General features: G+C 38.9%; 1 protein-coding gene across 1 annotated transcript; it reads right to left on the bottom strand.

The window, feature by feature from the left end:
• On the bottom strand, positions 1 to 25224 carry NELFA (negative elongation factor complex member A). The gene is made up of 11 exons (XM_049797472.1): positions 24841 to 25224; positions 17182 to 17353; positions 15854 to 16015; positions 14837 to 14926; positions 12807 to 12937; positions 12552 to 12621; positions 11614 to 11702; positions 8011 to 8122; positions 5456 to 5712; positions 4272 to 4371; positions 1 to 2753 (listed from the first exon to the last, which is right to left on the bottom strand). The coding sequence occupies exons 1-11, from the start codon at positions 25090 to 25092 to the stop codon at positions 2569 to 2571; spliced, it is 1620 nt and encodes a 539-aa protein (XP_049653429.1). The 5' UTR covers positions 25093 to 25224; the 3' UTR covers positions 1 to 2568.

The following is a 25224-nucleotide window of genomic DNA, read 5'->3' as shown; positions in this document are numbered from 1 at the left end:
TTCTACTTAAAATTTCAATTTATTGCATATGACTGACTGTACACAAACAGGCCTGGAGACCAACTTTGTTATGCAGCAAATACAAATAGCAGCATGGTTAAGCTTCCTACACACTACTGCTCTCAAATGACTCCACTGCATTCTAGAAGGACTTCTTGAAGAGGTACAGCTGTCTCCATCCCAACAGCACAGGTCCAAAATACAGACTTCTGCAGACTAAGAAATTTAGTGAGGGACCCCCATTAACCTCGAGTAAGCCAAAAGAGCCATCACATTGCAGCTCCTGATCACTACTGAATTGCAGAGTCTTGCATCAAGAATTTATAGTGACAGTACACACCCCTCAAGTCAGCCAATTTTCTACAAGTTCTTTCTTAAAAATTACATTTGGTACTTGCAGCTCATCTAGCAAGCAGGAACAGTTAAGACAGAAGTATCATACATGTTTACAGAAAACTGGTCATCACAAGAAAACTTTAAAAATCTGAATGCAGACAAGAAAAGGAATGTCACTTTTCTTTAAACGTTTCTTTTAAAAGATGAATATTTTCATATTCTATTGTTAGCCCTTACTGTGTAACATACTATAATCAGATAAGTTTTAACCATGAAAACGCATCCTACTGAACTCCTAAAAACTAAAACCCACTACTCATCCTCACTTGCCAGGCTGGTTTCTAGCTGTTCAAAGAAAAATTGCAATCAGAATCACAATCTACATTGCTGCTGAAATGGGATAATTATGTGGAGGAGAGCCCCCAGTGTGACAGTTAACGTAAGTAACTTTCACACTAATACATGCACAACACTCCATAACAGTAGCAGGTACCATCAAATTACTTGCCCACTACAGGACCTAGAACAGTGTGTATATTTGCTTAAATAAAGGTAAGAAATTTACATTTTTGGTCACATCTTAAAACACTGTAGAACACAGATTTTCTTACTATTTATACTTGCCCTGTCCTGTTGGATAATTTGTTTGAAAAACTAAAAATAAAATGCAATAAAAATTTCCCAATACAAAAGGGCTCTAATGCATCATCTAAACGTCTTTGTTAGCATGTAACTGTACTTATGGGATTTGGTCTGCTTTCTTTTCAGAAAAAAAGAAAAAGCCTCATTTTGTCCTAAGAGCTCCACTTTAACATGAACCTCTAGTCTGCCCAAGGTACCTCCAGCCAACAATTGTGCTACTCATCTTTGTATTTCTTCCTTCTAAGAACCATTCCCAACCAAGCACAGCTCCACAAGTACTGGCAGACACCAGATGTTTAATCCAAGTCTTGTTCAAATGATGAAACCGAGTCTCCAAAGGATGAATCCTGAACTATGTACATAAGCTCTCAATAAATATAAGCTGTATTTATACTATTAAAGCCAGATTATACCAGTGATGTGAACACAGTTATAAAGATAAAAATGTGCTTCTACTAGAAGGGGACAAGTATAAGGCACATTCATATGCCAGTATAATTGTGGCCACAGTAGTGATTATACTAATATAACTACACTGGTAAGAACCACAGCTACAGTCATTCAAAACTTTTTGGATCAGGGCTTGGCAATCAAATGCGTTATGACTGCTCAACCAAACATAAAATTAACACTGCCTCAAGACAACAAATCTTCCCAACCATCTATATTCAGATATGTGTCACTCAACCATTTCTAGGGCCATTTTTAAATTAAGCTGCGATTGATCTTGAGATGTAATAGTTTCACTTCCTCCCAGGTAAGTTATGCTGTTCAAAGGGCTTGCTATGCAAGAGCCGTTGATCAACTTCTACCCTAAGACTTATATGGCAAAGAGCTATCACTTCCAGGCAGTGACAAGCCACCATTACTTTTTCTTGATTTTGATGGGGTTTTTTTCTTCACAAAGTTATGATACTCAGTCTCTCTCTATCTCAAATAATGCCAAATATAGATTAACTCATGCTGGGCATGGACACTGACAATATAGTGAGTTAACAAAGCTGCTCAATCTCATCCTATGACCCAAGCATAAATAAGCTAAACATACAGTGGGTACCATTAGACACTGGACATCTACCAGCTGCAATATTTAGTTATACTGCAGCTGAATTACAAAATAATCAAGCACCAACTTGTGGTGCTTTAAATGTCCATTCTTACAATAGAACCCATGTAGCCAAAGAAAATATTTTTACAATAAAGATCTGTGCCCTCATTTAATGGTAAACCGTGAATGACTGTGCATTAGTCTTGTCTTCTGGTACTCAGAAGTAAACTGCTCCCATCTGTAATATTTCAGTTGTGATCTCCTTTTCCAGAATCTTGAACTGTGGGAAAACAAAAACACACCAACAACTTTCCCCAAGATCACCTTTCCCTCTCCCAAGATTTAAAAAAAAAGAAAAAAAAAGCAAGTTTGACACCATCATCTCCTGCGTTCACTGAGCCCAGTTAGGTTGAAGAGCCACAACTTCTACTTTGGAGGGTAATAAGAAATGTACACATGAATGCCATTTTGTACAGTTGACATACTCTATGAGCTGGTTGACTCAAAGCTTGATTTGGTCCAGTCTGCTGTTGCTGCATCTCTTAGGAAACATTAGTTATAGGTTTGTACTTCTTGAATCTGGTCCATTCACCAGTAGCATAGTTCATTTCGAAGACCGTATCAACCAACATAGTGGTGCTGCCAGTGCCATCTGCCTTTGGTAAATCTTCTGTATGCTCACTAAGTTTAATTTGGATGATGTCACCTTGCTCTTGGCAAGGATTCTCTGTGAAAACAAGAATAGGAACAAATTATACATTTCAACACTGTATTAGAAAAGGTAAAGAACACTTGATGGAGATTCTTATGCTGAAAAAAACAATAAACAAATCCCAAACCCAAAACTGAGCAAGTAATGTCCCTAATACACATAGCCACACAACGATCTTCCTCCCTCCATATATCACAGAGTTTTGAGCATAACAAAACCAGACCTCAAAAAGATGAGCCTTAAGGCTAAAGTAACTGGAAGAGTAACAGAAGGGGGAGTAAAGCACACCAGTGTCATTTCTGTCTGCCTCAAGAGCCTTAAGAGAAGCTTATATTTAAATGTGAGTTGGTAAACTTGAACGACCAGAGTTACTTTATTTGGGATACATTTTGTAGTTAAAAGCCTCAATAGTTTTCAGCTGTTCTGGAAGCCCAAACAGCTTCACTGAAATCACTCATCCAAGACTCAGTTCCATGCCAGTAAAATTATTAAATGTTACATATCAAGGTCCTGGAATTGGCACTGAAGAAGCTCAAGAATATCACAGTTGGAAGTTATTTGCTCAACCTCCAGAAGTTGCTGACATTATTACTGAAGGAATTCATATTGTTATATACTTATCTATATATGTATATCTGAATATATAGAACACACACACGCTTCCAAAATAGTATTTTACTTTGCATTACAAGAAACTGTCCGTGTAGATATTAAAGTACACCCTCCTACTGCAATTTGAAGTAGCATCTAGTATAAAGAGCACCATCATTAATGCAAGATACACAAAACTTTCTTAAAGCCCAGGGATCATCACAGTAACTTCACCCTGTTTGTCTTCAATAATGTATTGCATTAATCCAAATGCATGAGCCACATTTAGGCCCCAGCACTTAAGTGATAAGAGCCCTCAAATACCAAATTAGAAACCAGAGCTAGTGCAGATGAGAGTTCACTTAAGGACTCTTAAGCCCCTTCTCATCTTACATCTGATAATCTTCTGGGTAAAACAGCCTTGGTCTATCAAGGCCAATATGTGACCAAATCTAGCTATGAGACAACTTATCGCCCTGTGATTCACAAGCACCTGTAGTTACCAAAAGTCTCCAAGACAACAGTTGCTACATTTCTAAGGCTAAGGGAGTTAGCGAAGAGGCTCTGTACTACCCAACTTGTACCTCGAGTTGCCATGAAAGAACTTACATTCATTGGTCTTCTAGAGAGACTACTAGGACCTAACCAGTCTGTTCACTGTTCTAACTGGCTGCCTTGTTTCTCTTCAACCCCTAAGCCAAGATATTACATGTTTTCAGTTACGTATATATCGTGCTTAGCAGCTGTTCTGACAGAATGCTTGACTTACTGGAAATAGACCCTTAAGACACGTTTCCAGGTCCAGAGTAAAGCAAAGAGTGCAATACATCCAGAGCAAATCTAAAGCAAGAGTCTTGCAGTCACGTATGCACATTTATAAACACTAGGCTGTATTTCAGATTTGGGTATTCAAAAGCATGCTAAATTAATCTCAATACATACCTCTGGATCCTGCCATGAATCCAAGTATAAGAGCCTTTTCTGGCCTTGTAACTTTGTTTGCAGTCTTGAACATTTCCTGTGCAGCATACATTTGCTCCCTCTGCAATAGATAGAGCAAATACAAATTCCAGTGGAGGAAGCAGTGCCAACAGATACCACATTAGTACTCACAGACAAGCATACAAGAGTAAGGTGGAAGTTTGTAGACCTACAAAAAGTAACAAAAATAGCCTTAACCTCAAGGCTTTCCCTCTTTAATGCTTACACCTAACACTTACAGCAGTGACAACTGAATTCTGAAACTAGAGAAAAAAACACCCCACCTTTAAATAGTTACAGAAACATGTGCTAAAAGACTTAATGTGCACATTACCAATTTAGTGTTCTTTATGACATTAGGAAGACAGAAGAAAAAACCCAACGCTTCCTCTACAGTCCAACAAACCCAGGCTTGCAATAATTTCAGAGGATTTTTTTTTTTTTTTTTAATAAATGAAGTAGAGGTACTGAAAAGAAAGTGTCACCCAGCTTCTTAAAGTTCAGATCTTGCAAGTCAAGCTTACAGATGTGCTTAGCAAAGTCTTCAAATCAGTTGCATCTTGAATTAGTTACCTGCTTAACTTCAAGCATGCACATAATATATACCAACATACCAGCAATAAGAAGCTTCAGGACATATATAATTGATGTTGAGTTTAGTTTCTTCCCCACTCTCAGGCTTTAACAAGATGTGTAATGGAGGGGTGATGGGATCAAGAAAGGCTTTTGCCTTAAAATAACATATAGATATCTTTTCTCCTACCACAGCAATGACAGAATCGTTTTTAGCAGCTTACATTATAATGCAATTGGCTGGGCAACAGCTCTGCTGTAAATACACCTTTCTCCCAAATTCTTTATAATGAGTACTGCTATTTGTTATGTAAAACACTGCTGTATTAAAAAGAGACATCTTACTGTGTCATTAACACTTAACTTAAAAGGTTGGGATTAACATTAAGACAGCAATGCCAACAAAGCCACAAAACATTTCCATTATCTTTGGTCATTAAAAAAAAAAAAAAAAAGCAGCCTCAACCACTCCATGATCCAAAGGCCAGGAACTGCCAACATACTAAATGAGATCAATAATAAAAGTTTGCGTTTTCCAATCCACATCAAAACCAGCAGTCACAGTTACTTACTGTGAGAGAGAGGCTTTTTTTCGGTGGTGGCTGTTGCTGAGTTTGGGGGGCCACTTGCGGTGCTTGTGCCGCAGGTGAAATGGCAGGAGGTGTGGTAGGTGTTAGGGGTGAGGTAGGTGTAGCTGCAGGTGGATTAGAGTTACTATTGTACATGGGTGTTCTTTGTTTGAATTGTGCAGGCAGAGTTGTAGTAGCATTTGGAGCTGCAGGCTCTTCAGTCTGTCTGTTAGTCTGCAAGGCCTCTCGTGCAGAGCCAGCTGCAAAAAACAATCAGGATTAAAAACATAATCCACAAACAGGGTTTAGCATCACCAATGGCCTTTAAAGAAAACTAAAAATTCTGATTATTCCATTTTAGCACCATGACTCAATATGCCATCTAATATCTATATGAAAAACTGAAGAGCTAATGCTTTATCAAATTATCTTTACCAATAATTAGACAAATGAGTGACTAGCTGTTCAATATGGATTACACCATATTTAGCATCAAGTTTTATGTTTAATGGATATCAGATTTATTAAATTGAAACTGTTCTATTTACTTTTTAGCTCATACTGCTATAACAACTGTACTCTGACCCTACCAGGATTATTGCTGTACTGTTAAGTAGAAGCCAAAACCATAAAAATTTTCGTCAGTTTTTACCTAATGTAGCAGCAGCTTCCAAAGGAAATGGTAATTAAGTCTCAGCCAGTAACAAATACTGAAAATACACAAATACTTAAACAGATGACAGAATTAAATGCAGTCTTTACAAATCACTCAGTATTTAAACACTAACTGCTAAGAGAGTTAAAACCCGACAATATTGACAAGTCCTAACTCTGTTATTTCTCAAAGTTGATCCATTCACCTGCACTTAAGGGAGTTACTATTCCAAACCTGGCTGCAGGTGGAGGTTACACATATGATCAAGTTACTGTGATTTCGTAAGTTACCATCTGTCCAGCAAACAAGTCATTACCCAGTACACACTCTAGCCAGTTACACTCTTTTGTAGCTCTTAGACGCAGGCACAGCTGCTTAAGCACCTTTCACAAATCTCATGAGGTTCAAGCTAATCTATTCACATTGTGTTCACAGTAGACTAAAAGGTAGATACAGATGAGAGCTATGCTGATGCCTTTCAGATCAGATTTTAGAGAATGACAGGTCTACCACTCTCCATCTAGGCACAGACAGCACTGGTTTTAACAACATGGCTATTACTCAGTAAGATGTGGAACAGGACAGTAAACACTCGGGAGGACAAACATTTGTAACTATTTAGCCCTTAATTTGTACAAAACCCTTAAGTTTTATTACTGGCTTCCTCGCATCAGAATAATTGACCTGCATAAAGTAACATGTCTTAATTATGTGACCCCAGGTTATGAGACACCAAATCTGTGGATCTTCTGTGTGCATCTTGTATTAAGGAAAGTGTTATATTCCTTGTCCATAAGAAAAGCTAGATACCCCATACTCCAAAATGAAAAAATAAGTTAGAAAAAAATAGAGAACAAAGACAATAGAGAATTCTAAACTAGGCTTTTCCTGCTGTTGAATACAATGCCAAGGCTCTGGAAAATAATACTAGCCGCTAACACTGATGTGCTCTTGGCTGCGTTCCTTCTAAGGATGCCAATTTTCTGCCAGAAAAAGATTTGCATGGACCTTTAGAGAGATTCTGAACTGTTTCAGGGCCAAGTGATCAGGTTTTGCATATGCATTTTTCTATAGTGACCAACATGCCAAAGCTCACATACATAAAGACAAACATTTACAGTACCAAATCACAACAAGCAAGAATAAAAATAATGCACTAAACTGAAACATTAGTTCTCTGTTAACTACGAGGTCTGGTAATGAATCCCAGTCATGCACATCTGTTAGTGCAAACTGCTACATTCCTTTAAGACTTTACATGCAGCAAAGAAGGAAAAGTAAAACCAAGTGTGTTAAAATAAAACCTGTAGAAAGAAAGGATTTGTACAAACGCTATTTTTTACTATAGGAGATTTTCTAGAATTGAAAATAATGTAGCACTTTTCAAAATATGCAGAAGCTCAGCTATTATCTGTCAGACTGTTATAAAAAGGTAAAAGGAAAATGGGATAGCTTGATCCCAGCCTGTGTGAAAGCTAATATGTACTTGCCTCTAGAAATGTATCTGACTCTTGAAAGCAACTGTTTTGTAAGTGCATGCATATGGATGTGTGTATGGAGTACATACTCTAGACTTCTGTGTGTTACTGGTGTCTCTTTAAAAAACCACTGGATTTTCTATTACAGAGTAAGAAAAAACACACCAGTAAATTGCCTTGCTTGCTTGACTTAACTAGCAGTCATTTTAAGACTGAAAACCGACAAGGATTTTCTTTATTTAGGTTAAATGACATGTCTGGTTACCCCAAACCCAAAGGCTGGGTTCCTGCAATGGATTTTTAGACTGCTAAGGTTCTTTCACTACAGTTGAGGGATAGTAGGTTTGCAAATAAAAGAAGAGCTAGACAGTAAAACTATAGAAATGGGAGGTATTAGGTCCCAAAAGCAAAAAAGTGTCTTTTACCTGGCTGTGTTTCAGAGCTTGGGATATACGAGGAAGATGGCACCACACTGGGGGTAGCAGGTAAATAACTTGTAGAAGGTAGTGCAGGCTCATTGTTCAATGAGCCAAGCTTCTGTAAAACAGAAAAGAAAGTGTTATAGACATACTGCATATATTCGTATGCTGTTTCTGCATTTTAAATACAATTTCAACATTAGTTCTGCTACAATATTCCTTTTGGGAACTTAATTATGGTCTCCTTTTGTTAGGGCAAGTTTGCCCTTTCAACCCTAACTCCCTATACAAACTTCAGATGTTAGAGTTAGCCTAGGAGAGAAAAAGCAGCTTTATTTCCCCTAATTCAGATCAAAGTTGCATCCAAAGGCACAGTCTAAGCCAGGGAAAAATACTATTATGGAGAATGTACTACTTCTGCAAGGAGAGAGTCAAGCTGCTGTTCCTTTGTCTCATTCCTTAGCCGGTAGCATGGAGACCAGATGATGAAATTTGCACAGATAGTGCTCTCCGAAAAACTACACTATAGAAATAAGTGATCTTCTGCCTGAGCAAACATGCTCTTCACTATTAGCAAGCAGAAACCTGTGTTCATCCATGGGCAAAAGGCCTACTAAAATATCACCCAGAGGAATACAAAGGTGTCTGCGACAAACACACAGAAGGCAGCAGTAAAAGCACAGGTTTCCACTGAAACAGGCAGTTAACACCAACATGACGGATGTCATCTAGAATCAAGCCAAAGAAAATGCCACATTTTGTACTTAACTATACATAATATTGCACACACAGCATAAAGACAACTTAGTATCTCTGTGAACATCTTCACTTTAGTCCAATTCAGCCTTATAAACATAAGGGGTTGACAAAGGAAAGAAGTTTTGAGGGAATAAGTCTAGAAGACAAATTATTTAAGGTAGTGTCATGGTTTAACCCCAGCCAGCAACTAAGCACCACGCAGCCGCTCACTCACTCTCCTCCTACCCAGTGGGATGGGGGAGGAAATCAGGAAAAGAAGTAAAACTCATGGGTTGAGATAAGAACAGTTTAATAGAACAGAAAAGAAGAAACTAATAATGATAATACTAATAAAATGACAACAGTAGTAATAAAAGGACTGGAATATACAAATGATGCACAGTGCAAGTGCTCACCACCTGCAGACCAACACCCAGTTAGTCCCCAGGCAGCAATTCCCCACCCCCACTACCCCCAGTTAATAATACTGGGCATGACATCACATGGTATGGAATACCCTGTTGGCCAGTTTGGGTCAGCTGCCCTGGCTGTGTCCCGTCTCAACTTCTTGTGCCCCTCCAGCTTTCTCACTGGCTGGGCATGAGAAGCTGAAAAATCCTTGACTATAGTCTAAGCACTACTGAGCAACAACTGAAAACATCAGTGTTATCAACATTCTTCTCGTACTGAACTCAAAACAGCACTGTACCAGCTACTAGGGACACAATTAACTCTATCCCAGCTGAAACCAGGCCAGGTAGCCTTACTAGACAAAAGCAAGATGGATATTCTTTAAAATGTGGAGCTTGCCAAAAGAGGTACTCGGCATCCTGCAGAAAGATAGGCAATGACCTTCACTCCTGACACAGGCCCACCAACATCTGCCTCTATGTTGTTTTTAGCACATATGCCATAGATTGCTACCCCCATAACCATGGGACCAATATTGCGTGTGCTTACCATTAGGCTCTAGAGGAAAAAATGCCTGGCTCACCAATCAAACCACAGGTCTTAAATTGAGCGCTCTCCAAAGGCAAGCGTTGCATATCAACACATGCACTTAAAGAGGCAGAAGTAATTGTGACTACTTTAAATTTGGAACAAGAGAAGACAGTTAAGATTTGAGATGGATTTCTATCATCTTGAGAGGCTTGCAAACACTGGGTGCAGCAGCCTCAAATTATCTGTTAGTATCTAAAGAACCCAGTTGTCCAAATTAATTCCAGGCCAAGGCTTGCTGGAATAGAACAGACAGTTTCTAATTCAGAAGTGGGGCAGGACCTAACATTCTTGTAAAAGCTATGTCCTGACTGAGAAAACAAAGATGCATCACAGCTTTTCCAATGCACCCTATCTGAAAGAATAGGAAGAAAACACTACACACAACTCCTTCCCTCCCCCCCAGCCCCCAACTGAACTACCTCTAGCAACAGGTTAGCTTTTTCCATAGGATCTTAAACAATTTTGGATATCACAAAAAAAAAAAAAAAAAAGACTGTTAAGAGAAGGAGAGGCCACCTCTGAACTTTACAGGTTTTTGTCCTGGTTTCAGCTGGGATAGAGTTAACTGTCTTCCTAGTAGCTGGTACAGTGCTATGTTTTGAGTTCAGCATGTGAAGAATGTTGATAACACTGATGTTTTCAGTTGTTGCTCAGTAGCGCTTAGACTATAGTCAAGGATTTTTCAGCTTCTCACGCCCAGCCAGGGCACAAGAAGTTGGCACAGGACACAGCCAGGGCACCTGACCCAAACTGGCCAACGGTGTATTCCATACCATGGGACGTCCCATCTAGTATAGGAACTGGGAAGGGGGGGCAGGGAATCACCGCTCGGGGACTGGCGGGGTGTCGGTTGGCGGGTGATGAGCAATTGCCCTGTACATCATTTGTACATTCCAAGCCTTTTATTACTACTGTTGTCATTTTATTAGTGTTATCATTATTAGTTTCTTCTTTTCTGTTCTATTAAACCGTTCTTATCTCAACCCATGATTTTTACTTCTTTTTCCCGATTTTCTCCCCCATCCCACTGGATGGGGGGGGTTGGGGTGGAGTGAGTGAGCGGCTGCGTGGTGCTTAGTTGGTGGCTGGGGTTAAACCACAACAGTTTTAAAAAGCACAAATTTATAAGCCATGGAGTAATTTCGACAGAGATCAATTCCACTGTATTTCTCCTCCTCTTTCCATAGTAATGAGACTGGCTAAGCCTAGTGACAGACAGGTTTGGAGACCTCAGAAAAAGCTGCCTTCTGGATTAAGCACCAATTCTCAAAGATTACAAGCTAAAAATGGAGGAAAGAATCACAGAAGGGAACTAGCATGTAGGTTCTTTTCTCAAGTCAGAAGACAGATGAACTGTAAAGACTTCTTTCTTACTTGGCTGCTTATATTCAGCTATCCCTCTTGGAAATAGGCCAATGATAGGTGCTTCTCACTGAGACTTCTGTGGACACTATTCCACTAGAGTCACAAAGGATGCACAGGCACAGAGTGAAACCTGCAGAAACTCCCAAAAATGATTCTACCTCTCTAGAGTCAGAAAGCCCTCCTACCCTTTTCATCTCTGACATAAGACTACAATCCTCAGTTACAGAAATGTCATACCCCATAAAAAACTTAAAATAGCAACAAGAAAACAATCAAAAACTTTACTTCCATCCTGCTTTGAATTTTTTATCTAGTTTGGTGAAAATATAATGGAATTTTGAAGTAATTATGTAAGATTTTTAAATTAAGAGGCATGTTTCAACAAGTTAATAAAATATCATTACAATGTTTAAGTGTTTTAGAATAATCACACACAATGATTTCATTACCTTTTGTTTGTTTGGTTGGTTGGGTTTTGTTTGTTTTGGTTTTGTTTGGTCTTACCTGTGTAGACACAAGGCCAGCAGCATAATCTGGGGTAGCATTTTCTACTACTGTTTCTTCTTTGGCTTGCTTTTCCACAACTTCTGTATCTATTGCATAAAAGTAGAAGTCAGTTCAAGGAAGTTTTTAAAATATTGAATTAGATATACTTTTTCAAACAAAGATATAAAAATGCATTTCTCAAAGTCCACTAAAACATGCTTAAAGAGGTATATGCTGAAAGGTTGGTAGATACAGTAATCTTCATACACAAGTTTATAATCAACCCAATTACAAACTGAACTACAATGTATATCCATCAAGACACAGTAACCAAGTAATTAGGTGAACTGGCTAATTTTTTGATATTAGAAAGCATCAAAACCCAAGCAAAAATATAATTGCAATTATGATTTTGTTCTGAAATGGTACTTATTTTTGTGGTGACAAATACAAAGAGGTTGGTTTGGGGCATATATGCTGCCTAGTGTATCTTCAAGAGACAGTTAAGTAGACACTGCACTGTCACTTGACTTAAGAGCAGTATATCAGATATTATTCACTTGTTAAGATCTCTCAGTCAGAATTTTGGAGAGCACTATAAATATTTTCAACATTACTTTCAATTAATTTACTTGGCCATAGAGCCAGTAGAAATAAGCATACCAAAATATGTCAGAACAATTCCACTACTGAAGCCACTCACACACCTGTGTGCTGCCCAAAGCACAACTGACTAGTTCAATCCTTTTATGCAACTGAGTCAAGTTATTACCTAGGTACATGGCAATACAATTAGGAGCACTAAAGCATTTTTGGTTTGTGTTCCCCCCACCTTTTCATTTTTTAAAGTTTAGCTGAAGGTAAGTTTTAACAAACAAAGAACAAAATGGTACTAAAAATCTAGATCCTATCTAGAGGTATATTAACAGCCTTTGTAAGTAGCATGCTATACTAACCTAATGTCTTTCTTCTTCTCTTTGCTTCACGGCCAGCACCCACCATATCCAGCTCAGAGATATCAAGAAGCTAAAAAGAAAGACCATAGAGAACTTACTAGCCGTTGTTAAATTTATGTAGTTGATCTCTAAATATTGTCCTTTATTTTTTCTTTCATATATTGATACTTGATTCAAAACAGAATCAGAAATTCACTTTAGATCAGGGAGGAGAACCGAGCAGAAAAGCAACAGACTACAAGAGAGTGTACCCACCTTCACTCCTCTTTCTTTGCGCAAAGGTGTTCTTGAAGGAGGAATAGGAGTTCTGTTTCCAGAAGGACTAAACACACTAGGTGCTGAAGTACTCCTGAATGGAGCTTGTTTTGGTATTCCTTTGAGTGGTGCTTAGGGAAGATCAAAAAAGGCAACAAATGTAACATACATTTAATTAGTTATGAAAAACAATAATAAGGAATTCTTCAGTTTCTCCTCTTTTTAACACACATACCCCTTCCACTTTAGCTTCAAATGTTTATAATGTGGAACTGTCTATAATACACAACATGTCCCTGAAAAGTCAGATTAGGTTTTACCCTTCAAACAAGGAGTAAGAGCCAATCTCTAGGCTAATGCTTGCAACCCTATTCTACACAAAGTAATCAAACAGGTGCACTGCTATCAAAATAATGTTTTGCTATATAGATTGATGCTTTCCTTACTTATAACACATAAACTCTGACCACATAAAAAGGTATTGGGCATGAATGTTCTGAATCCAATTATTGCCAAAGTTGCTCGTTGAACTTTAAAATCTAGTTACTTGGTAAAACTGTATTCAATCAAAGATTCTTAGACAAGCTCCTGCAGGGCTAAGGGCTCAATCTACTGGAAAGGTAAATTACTGCTTCACAAAGGGGCTTGAAATTGTGGAGCTGCTGTTTGCACAAGGAGGAGGGTCCAATTTGGGTCCATATTGCAAACAGAAAACCTGCTGTCTCAATACTCAGTAGAAACTGTTACAAACAGAAAACCTGCTGTCTCAGTACTCAGTAGAAACTGTTACACCTGTAAGAGGCTGTTTTCCCCCAACTTTACACTGTTATCCTTCTACTTCACACTTAATGAAAGTGCTGAAGACCGCATTCTTTCACCAATTGCTAAAAAATTAGGGATACCTATACATTATCTATCAGGTCTTTTAGCCTCCTGACAATCTCATCATACCCTACAATTTGAAGATAAACACGGAATTTTACTTTGAGGTTAGATACTCTGTATCCCTCTAGATGTTGTACTGAAAACCTTTTCACCATAGGACAATCCTCTCTGAGCAGTGAGTAAGTTTCAGCAGAGTAAACATCAGCTGGTCCCATAACTCCTATTTCTAGAGACCACCTGGTTCTAAAGGCCAAGTCTAAAAATTTGCTTTATTAGTTCAATGGCTAAAAAGAATGCCAAGAAGACTTAATGGTCAATTTCTATACTGGCACAATTTTTAGTTCAAATTACAACTACACTTTTTGCATTTCCTGCATGAACATCTGGCCAAACTTTGGTGCTCAAAACCACATCTTAAATAGCATCAAAGTACTTCATAGCTTCTAGCCACCACACCAAGAAATCACTCAAGTTTTACACCTCAGCATCATGCTGGTGGTCAGAAAAGTTATACCTGTGCAGCGATTTAAAATAAGTAACTAATTTTGAACCCTCCTCTTGCTCCTAGTCAAAAACTTATTTGAAAATTCAAGCAGTTCAGGAACTTCAGCAAACAGGTGAAATCTACTAATGCAAAGTTGAAGAATGATTATACATCTTTATCATGCCCATTGACTAGAAGTCACTGCACAGCCTTGGCTGTGGAGAGCATGCTGTCCCCTCTTCTTTCTCCACACAAAATTACACAAATACACAACAGTTTGTCTACTTCACAGCACTTGAAAGAGCACAGCAGATTACTGTGATCCACTCTGCTCCCTTTTGGAGCAGCACAGCTTAGTCAGAAGTTATTCCTGGAGTGATGCAAATTAAATTCTTACCGAAGTCTATAAGCATGATCTAGCTGTGTACATTTTAGAAGCACAGCAGATATACTTGTCATTTAAGAAAAACCCCACACTCTTGTTCTTTCTGACAAGACATGTCAGAAACATTTAAATATCAGGAGAGAAGAGGCAGAAAGGAAGAAATACTTTGCTTTAAAAAAAAATTAAGTTTTTGTAAAAACTAGACTGTAATTTTATTCTTCATCAAGGCTACTTAATCAGATTTTCTTTCTGGGAAGTGATGAAAGTGAGTCATACTTGTCGTATCTATCTTTTTGACCAGTCCCCTGCCTTTGGCATGGAAAGGCACTCCTGCAGTCTTCTTGAGTTGTTGTGCAGTTTCTGTTGCTAAAAAGAAAAAGGGCTTTAGTTATTAAAGAATCTGTGCTGGAAAAATACAACACATTGCTTCTTATATAAAATGTTATTAACTAATACATAAAAAGATGGGAATAGCAACAAAGAACGAATTATATTTTAATTAAAATCCAGGTCATTTATGCAATGTAAACACAGTATTTGGAGAAAATGCAAAATCAAGATGACTATGCAACTGATAAGATGGTCTAAGCTAAAAGAAATTATCAGAGTAGACAGTCTACTCAATAGAGATTGAATTAAAGTTCTATAGAACACCATAAAATTTTACAAATCTTGTATTTAACCAGACCAACTACTTAAGTCACATGCAAGAAAGAAGCAAGCTGCTGCAACAGAACAGCAGGTACAGTAAACTATTTTAAGATTGCTTAGTTCAAGCAGCTACTAATACATATATATACATGTTGCCTTTTGTTAGCAAAAACCCTCTTGGCTTTAACACCCTATATAGCCATACTGAGCAAAAGAGAGCATTAATTAGCAGCTCTTGCTCCCTGTTGCAAAAACATATGGCAAAATAAAACTAGGTTCTCATTTCAGTTTTGTTTCAGGAGCTTTAACCAAAGCTGTCCCTCACAAGTCTTCACAACTGACTGTTAAATATACCCATGAGAGAATGTATCTGTGCTTTAAAAAGCTACAGCTTTTTGTATGTCTTGAAATCTGAACAGCATTTAAAACAAAATTAGCATTTTAATGTAATCATGGCCAGAATGACTTGTACCTGCTTTTCCACACATATCAGTCTATCAAAGAAAAAAATCAGCCAGCAAAGCTCTTATAACAGAAAATTTTAATGTATATCCACATACTAGAGAATAAGACTGAATATAAGTTTCCTTTCACCATTTAATTTGTTACTCAATCCTACCAACTAGCTGTAATACTACTTACACTTCTGCAAGAGTTCAGCTCTGAGTGTGGCACTTTTAGGTTTCCTTTTCAGCTGGAAGTGTTTTACTGGGGGAGTAAGTGGCCCAGCTAGTGTTGTCAAGGCATTTTTGTTTAAGTATTGGCATTCCAACGGCAACATTGCTGAAGTTTCACATTCACTAACTGCATAAAGAGTTAACACAGTACAGACAGGTATTAGCACCTCTTTGATAGCTAATTACAAAACATTTTACAACTAGACTGTACAGGTGTTTTAAAACTTTAGATTACTTGTTTAAACACCAAGACTAACTTAGTTCTAATTATTAGGATTTTTGTTAAGATGTTTGTTTTTTTACATTAGCTTCATAACAGCTTCCATGTTGATTACACCTAATCAAATCATAGGAATCTTAAAGATGCTACTATTGTCAAAGAAGATAAAAATGATTGAATTCTCAGATTCCTTAAAAAATTACACATAAAAAAGAAACTACTAAACCAAAGTCCAAACCAAAAGCGTGAACAGTCAAATGATCATTTGTTTATTGTAAGAAAACAAAATGCTTCCACCTCCAAGTCATTTCATTATTGGTCCGCTGCAATCCTAACTCCAAGACCATGTCTGTCCATTGATGCCCAAGGGCTTTTTCTAGGCAATGTGTTAAATCAAATCCACTGAAGTAGGAGTAGCTTTGCATCACCATTTACTACATTGTTGAAAGCAGCAACTGTACAAGTGCCTGAGCCAGTATTTTCAGCTTCTAGGCAATCCATAGCTAGTCAAACATCAGCAGCATAACTCTTCTTGTGATCAGTCTCCCCCACAGCACCTATCATTTGCTGCCTAGAGAACTTCCAGCAGAGATGCACCCCACCTGCCCGATACAACAGTGGTGCTTCCACACACACGAGGCTGTTCACACAAGCACTGCAGAAACAGAGCCTTACTGTCTTCTTTGGTACTACAACATAGAAGACAGAGCAATATATGAAAAACCTCAACTTACTAAGATGCAGTAAGTCAGTTATTACCTATCAGTGCACATACAGCCTGTCTACGATACTGATGAATCCACATTAACTTATGGGTTGCCCTTCACATTCAGGGTAATACCTGACATGTAAGTTCTGATGATGTGTGAAAAGATAATTTAAGAAGTTACTATTCCTCAAATATCACAGTTCCCAGTCCAGTAATATGCCAAGTCATGAACTGTGGTAGTTAAGACATACTGCTTGTCCTGATACCAATACTATCAAGACAACAAGACTGTCTGTGAAATGACAGGTTATTTCTGAAAACAGGCATCATATTTCTGTAATTTTCACCAACAGAAAAGGCTTACCTTTTTCTCTAAGCTCTCCTAAAATATCTTGAACATTGGGATTCTGTTCTTCAAGATCAAGGTTAAGGGACCCAGTATCTGGAAAGGATTTTAAAATATCAGCTACCATTAAGACCCAGGGGTCTGAATCCAAGGTAGCGAGCTGGATAATTTCAGTCAGTGCCCCTTTCATCTAATAAAAAAAGAAAAAGAAAATCAGCCAATTGGAAACAGTTTTAAACATCTTATAGTTGGATATTTTTATTTTAAAAAGACACTAGCATAAACATGCACAACATTTTACTATTGGGGAAGGGAAGAGGGAGACTGCTTCAATACAGTTACACATTAACTCTAGGACTAAGTAAAGAATGAACCAAGATACATTTTTTTTACATTGCTTTCGGTCAATCTAACCCAAGTTTGTTTTGAGCTTTTGGCAACTCAAAGCTTTGTTTAGCACTGAACATTTTTGCTAAAAGCAACAGGCCAGATTCTTACGTTACTGTCTCCTTACATTCTACAGTTATACTCCCAGTGTACCCACACCTTGTATTCAGTGATAAGAATATGCAACTAGAATACAAGTTATTTAGTACAGGCATCTAAGTGAAGATGTGCCCCTTTCTGGGCTACAGAATAATAAAGCAGACAGACCATACCTGCATCACATTAACATAAACCAAGTCCTCAAAATTTTACTTAAGCTTAGGCCAAAATAATGTGTTTCATGCTAATCAATACTGTATTGTTTGACAAAAACTACATATTACAGAAGTAGACCCAGCCCTCTAATATGGCACAAGTAACAAGATTTTCCATCTACCCAAAGGTTCTGTAGTCAGAAAAAAGTTATTTTTCTTTAAGCACCTATCTTGAAAATGGGGAAATAATGCATGAGATTAACTTAAAAAATTTCATCGTCACAGTAATTTTTTTTAGTTACTGATCAACATGTCTGTTGGCACTATGAAATAAAAATCAAGGTGACTACAGTCAGGGGTTTACACAGTGAATCTCTTAAATTAGTTGTTTTACTTCATTCACAGATAAGCTTAAATCCCCCAAATAAGACTCAACACTTGCTTTTTTTTTTCCTAAGTAAACTTTCATGGAACCATTAAAGCATTAACTTCACAGAACTAAGACATTTGAGGTGTACTGTTCATCTATCAAGCCACAAAATGTAACAGTAAAATTATGTCTTCAGACATACTCTATCTGTATGGTATTAACACTCAGGAATTTACAAACAACTATAAGGAAATACTCGAATTATGATTTTTTACAACCCATAGTGGCACATACAGTTTAGTTACAGTCTACATGTTTCTGAACACAGGGGGACAAGCAAGAGACCCATCTTCACCTTTATGCTGTATTTCTTTCCCTTTATTTAGAACCAGTCTTTTCTTATATGAAAAAGTTTAACAAAATAAGCTTACTCTACTCATGCAACTCCAAGAAATAAAAGTTAAATTTCTGCTCTCCATTTTTCTCCCCAAGCACTTTTAAAGCTCAGAGGCAGACAAACATTGACATTTCTCAATTCCTTTCACCCACACAATGTTATCACCCTCTCACTTTAGAAAGGTTTACAAGTGCACTATAGGGGGCAGTTTGTCCTTTAGCCCTTGCATGTTTTAGCGCTCACATAGTGTACTTGTGAAACAAACCGAATCAGCTCATCTAACCTAAAACTAGCATCTCTGTACAGCTTTAAGCTTGATCAGCCCCTTGGTGTGGCTGACTAGTCACACAAACACTAGAACCACAGAAGGAGTGGAGCCGAAAGGAGACACTACAACAGTCATTTAAGCATCTTCAGCAGCGCTATTGATTTGCTTTGGATTAAACTGGCCACATAACCATGACCACACATTGTTTAAGGTGGTGTCAAATTTAACCAACATTCACCCAATGGAGAGACTCAATTTCTAAGGTTCTAGTCTTTATTATTCTCTATTGCTCATTTCAAACCCACCTAGACTCCACACAGACCTGTCAATCTCTCTCTTCTAACCCTAAACTGCTCATCAGAAGTCACTTCAACAGTGGATAAGGACAAGCGTGAATACTATCGAAACAAAGTCCTTTATTCTTCTATTTATCCTACAGTAATTACACTACCGATTTACATAAAACACCTGAAAATTTAAAACATGCCATGAAAGCTGATGAAGCTATGGTTTATTTATAGCTCTTTTACAAGCTTTTATCTAGACACCAATAATGCACCTAAGCGTATAGAATACAATTTCCTCCATCAAAGCAAGCTCAGGCAATAGTTGAAGGAAAGATGCCTCCTGTATCCTCCAAATTTACCCTTCATATCTGCTCCACAAAACTCCTATTTGTCCCAAAAATTCAGACCTACATATGTGTACTATGTATTTTCCTATGGAGCTCTTTTCTGGGCATGTCACATCCACACTGTTCTCAGGGCAGCTAGAGTTCAGGCAACCTACTTATGCCACAACCCACTGATTCACATGACTTTTGTTCCTTCAAGAAAGGAGCCCAGAAACAACTTGTTTGCCTAGCACTAGGCAAATAACATTATCACAAGGTCTCATGGCAGAAAGAACATGGTGAAAGAATAGTCACTGTCACACACAGGAAAGAGAAGCACACTAACATGTACTGCAAGCTAACCAGAGACCTTGCCTGAATACGGGTTTGCATTTAACAAGCCTGGATTTGAGTTTTGACTCAGGTTTGTCTTTGAATGGCAATTTAAATATATGTTCCCAGTTCACTGTTGAACTGGCAGCTGAAAAAAAATTTCATTTGTGGTTTGAGAATGCATGAAATGCAACTCAAAATAACAAGAGAATCCTACATACAGTTTTTCTGTTACTTTACAGAGCACAGCCATAATCCCGAGCTCTTAATTGTATAAGATTGCAACACTGGGTAAGAGTCCCATCACTCCAACCAGTGTCTCGTTAAGCATGAATGTCAATCTGATGCAACATGTTCTGGTTCTTGTAAAACTTAAAGATCTTAAGTATTCTTCTCAGCCTACTGGCACAAAAAAAAAAGCATAGGGCACAACTAGAAACATCTAACAAGAAAGGATCAGGCAGGATGGAAAAAGTCTGGGAACAGAGACAAAGGAGATTAATAATGGTTGTGCAGGAAGAATACACAAACAGCACCGTGGGAAGGGGTAAAAAAAGGAAACGTTACTAGAAACACACAAAGTGATAGCTCCAAGATGACTTCTTGCAAAGAATTCCCATTCATTTGCTTTATAGTATGCCTAAATAAATAATATCCATTACTATACCTTTAGACAATTGCATCAACAGTTGGCTAATAAACCCAATCAAGTTTCAGACTTTCAGGGGCAATACAGAAGGTGATATTGAATAGGTATCTGTATTCTTATAGAGCATTTTCATTAAGCTAAAAGCACTGGATTTAAAGTACAGTATCAATATTTACATGATACAAAACTAGGATGGATCAAATATCGCCATTGTATATGTTTTATATTTTAATCATGAAAAAGAGTAGAAGTGGCCAAGAGTAATATTAGATTGAAATGTACCATATTACATCACAAAAATTAAGAACACTAAATGCAGGCCAGAAAGATGCATAGCAGTCCGCCTGTTCTGAACACAGAGGGAAAGGCAAGTGTCAGGTGCTCTCTTTATTCCTTTGCACTAGTACTCCACAATTGACACTTGCATGAGTAGAGGACTCCTGTTTCACATAAACAAGCAAGAAGAAACAGTATTGACTTTCACTCTCTTGCAGCTACTGTAATAAAAGGGCAGGCCACCACGAGGATAGGCAGCATCTTCCTCTCAAGATAATTCAGAGAGCACAGAAGCACACAGTCCTCATTACAGACTTGGTTGTAACATCACAGTCTAACCCTGAACAAATAAATTAAACATTGGCACAAAAAGAAAACTTGCACTTGCCATTGTGAATCAGGTTAACAAGAATTTAACACACAAAATAAACAGAAGTAATTGTTCTGCCAAATCACAACTGAAACTCCGGTCAGCACGACACAGAGCTTTCGGCATCATTTCAAGTAAGTGCAATTATCTAGAAAAAATTTAGCAGATGAAAAGCTGGGGGGCAGGGAGATTCAAAAGTTAGCAAGTTCTGTCCAGAGAATTACAGCGGGAAAGGGTATTTTTGATAACTGCTTACAAATCACACAACTTAAAATGAAAATGGGAGCCAATTATTCTTATTAGTCAGCGGGAACAAACAAGTACTAATGAGGTTCACAGCATGATAAAAAATTAGGTTTATTACCTATCCCACAGGAGTATTATGAGGATTAAGTCACTTATATCTATACAATATTTGGAGTGTTGAATGAAAACATTATGAAAATTGAAGGATATTACATCTGAGAAAAAAAACACTTAAGCAAAGGACTGAGCTTTCAAGAGGGCTCGTTGAAGATTGACTTGTCTAGACTGAAGCTTTCACAGAGATTTAGAAAGGGCCAGCAGCCAATTAAACCCGTTCTAAACCAAATACCACCACACTTCTTGATTCCCACATAACGTTTTACTCAGATGTCTGCTCCCAAATAGTTTCCATTTTATTCTACGCCTCAGTGAAAGTGGTATTATACAGAAAACATGGGGGAAAAAAAATTTAAGATAAAATAACTAAGTCCAATCTGTTATCTAGAGAGGGGCATATCATTTAACATGTTACTTAACAAACCAGTAACATATCCTGCACCCACTATCGAGATTCCCAAAGCTTTACAGAGCTAATGCAATATATTTTCCAATACTATTAAGTTTCCAAATGCCAACTCAGTGCTTCTCATACATGATCAATACAGACTGGCACATGGCATGGAAAACACTGATATGACTTTCCAAAGAGACTAATGAAGGACTTTCAGTTAAGTTTAATCGTTTTCAGATACAGGAGTGATTTCCAAATGATGAATTTTACTTCCAAGAAGCTACAGGTATCCTGTACTGGTGTATTTCCACTAGCAAAAAGACACCATGTTCAGCACTCCACAAAACACTGAGCAGAGAATACTGTAGAGAAGTACACAGCACAGTGCAGATATATTGAACATAACTAAATATATATAAAAAATGTTCTGGGTATCACATGTAAGATGCCAAATGCCAGTTAAAATATCTGAAATCTCTACAGTAAGTTACATTAACAAATCTTCACAAATACAACCTATGTTAGCAAACTTGCCACAAATGATGAGTATCTCATAAGACAACATCCCTTTCTCTCAGCTGTTTGGTTACACTGGCTATTTTTACCATTTATAGAAGGAAGTCTATAATGATAATAGCAGACCTACTTGCAGTGTTAAGGGTGTCTGCCTCATAAGTGTTTCATTTTTAACCATTTTTTTAAGCCCTTTCTGTCAGTTAAAAAAAAAAATAAATCACAAGTCCCTGAAATAATTAAACTGTTACAGGTACTTTGCAAAGGACTGAAAATATGCTAAATCCCTAGATCTTGATGAAGTGTGCTCTGTTTACAATGAAAGATTAAGTTTGATTGAATTCATAAACTCTGCCAGAGAAGTGAAAAATCCCACAATAATTTTGTTACAGCAGTAACAAGAGCTTTATATTTGGAACACAACTGATCACTTTAACAATATATTAAAAGGCACAGCAACTGACTTGCTCTTCTTTACATACACTTTATCTCCATGGCTAACAAAAGTACTAATCAAGTAAAGTCACTGGTTACCATCTTCCTCAGAATCAGTTTAAAAAGTTCTTTTACCCGCCCAGTGAACACTCTCACAGCATTTCAACAAATTATTTCAGCCAGCCTGAATTCTGCTCCCTCAATAAGCTGGCATGAGTGTTATTTATGAAGGTCCCTAAGCTTTTTTAAGCTCTTTTCAATCTAAAAACATCACCAATTTGTTAGCTTTTTCTAAACATTGCAATACTCATTTCTTCCAGGCTACTTGGATTTTCACACAACTTCAGAAGAATTTTGCTTACTCAAGAGTTCACATGAGCTTATGCGTAGTTCCCCATCCCCCTTTCTGGCCTTGGTTATTTTGTTTGTCCAAAACACAACTGCATTTGTCACACACAAGGAAGACAGCTTGTGCACTGAACAGGCACTAAACATGAATATAATGTTTTAAAAATTACAGCAAGCGTGCTGAACAAGAATTTTTTTTTTAAAGTGACACCAATTACATGTAACACAGTGAACAATCATACAGTTGCATGTGGCAAGACAGACACTGACATGCACTAAACTATTGCTTAAGTGTGATGCTTGTGCATTTTCAGCTTAGAAGTAAACAGAAACTGAGCATACAATAATCAAAGTTACATACCATCTCCCCAAACCCTGCCTAGTATATATGTACATTAAGCCTAAGCAGCAGCTGTGCCCTAACCAAGAAAGAAACTGGTGTAAGCACAGCTGAGGATTCTCTACACAAAAAGCTAAGGATTAACTACGCACCACTTCCAAGATTGTTACCAGGAACCAATACCATACATGGTGGAAGTAGGAAAGGAATTCCTTGAGCCTGGCTGAAGAAACTTAAATGTTTCCCAGTCATTCTCTAACTACTGCCCCAAACATCAGTAGCCACCTACTGGTAAGAATAAGCCAGCTGCAGATGAGGTATGGTCCAGGGCCAAGTGAATAAGCTTTCAGAGCCAGCCAGCTTATTAGCTAGGGTAGGAAAATAAAGAAAAGCACCAGCTGTTCCCAAAAAGGTAAAGAGAAGAAAGAAAAAAAAAAAAAAAAGCATGGCAATTTTCCTCAAGCAAGACCTGACTGCAAGAAAGTGGGGAAAAGCACTGTTCAGTGCAGACCCCAGATCTTCCATTCCCAAAGTTTCAGCACTTGCTGCTGTCCTTCCTAAAGGCGAGATGTTTGACTTGGGACACCTACACAGCTGCCAGTATTAAGGAAGGAGAGTGAATGAAGCCTAACACACACAACTGTTCCTAAACAATCCTGCCTCTCCGTCCTAATCCTAGAAGGACCACTGCCTCAGAAAAGCCCTCTTCCCCAAAGGCACCCAAACCGTATCAAAACACAGCCCTACAACTACAAGTCCATGTGGATGTGCAAGATGGGTTTCGGGTCAAAACTGCTTTCAGAAGACCAGCGCCAGCCAGAGATTCCCCAAAGAGCAGGAGGAGGAGCAGCAAAGCTTCTACTCCACTCCCTTATCACGGGGAATCCGATCGCTTTTCCCCACACCAAGGACCCAGTCCTCCGAGCCGGGCCTAAACGGACCGCTCAGCCAGCCGAGACCTTCCTCCCCCTCCCCGTCCAAGAAAGGCTGCAAGGGAGAAGCGGGGATGTCTGGGGGGGGGACCGGCCTCGCTATACACCCCGCGCCGAGTGCGGGGGGGCACCTGCCCTTGAGGAGCAGCCGCTGCTTCTCTTCCCCCCCCACCCACCCCGAGAGCTGCCGCTCCAGCCGCCCGCCGGGCGGGAGGGGGCAACGCGAGGCCGCACAGCGCTTCGCCCCGGGGTCTGCCCTCCCCACAGACTCCATGTGAAAAGAAAAGGGCGGAGGGGTGGTGGTGGTGTGGGCTGGCGCTGCCCCCCCCACCCCCCTTTCTCCCCTCACGCCATCTCCGACCGACCTCTCCCCCCTCACACACACGCACCCCGCTTCGGTTAAGCTTCCCGCGCGAGCTCCTGCCCAGCTCTCACCTCATCCACCGCCCGGCGGGGCAGGTGCAGCATCCCCAGGAGTAGCTTGAGCTTGACGGCCGAGGAGAGGCCGTGGAAACAGAGGCGGATGTTGTCGATCACCGAAGCCGTGAGCAGCGAGGCAATGCTCGGCGGCGCCCACAGCTCGTCTGTGGAGCCCAGTTTGTTGTGCAGCCACAGGCCAGTGTCACTCTCCCGCATCGACGCCATCTTGGGAGCGGGGCGAAAAAAGAGGGGATTCTCCACGGGCATTTTATGAAGACACCTAAAGGGAGGAAGGGAGGGGGTGAGGACCCCTGCCGGTCGCCGTCCTGTTCGTAAGCCAAAATGGCGGCGCCCTATCAGGTTCCGCTAGGGAAGGCGGAGATTCCGCCGTAACCTAAA

Source organism: Accipiter gentilis, chromosome 3, assembly GCF_929443795.1.
Source record: "Accipiter gentilis chromosome 3, bAccGen1.1, whole genome shotgun sequence".
In the NCBI taxonomy this organism is placed as follows: domain Eukaryota; kingdom Metazoa; phylum Chordata; class Aves; order Accipitriformes; family Accipitridae; genus Astur; species Astur gentilis.
Note: the sequence above shows the minus strand (reverse complement) of the source record. Positions and strands in the feature narration are given on the sequence as shown.

Coding starts and splice junctions, on each gene's coding strand:
- NELFA (XM_049797472.1), bottom strand. CDS start 25,092: ATGCCCGTGGAGAATCCCCTCTTTTTTCGCCCCGCTCCCAAGATGGCG. Junction 11,703..12,551: donor GAGAAGAAGAAAGACATTAG/GTTAGTATAGCA, acceptor TTTATGCAATAG/ATACAGAAGTTGTGGAAAAG. Junction 8,123..11,613: donor CTGGCCTTGTGTCTACACAG/GTAAGACCAAAC, acceptor TCTGTTTTACAG/AAGCTTGGCTCATTGAACAA.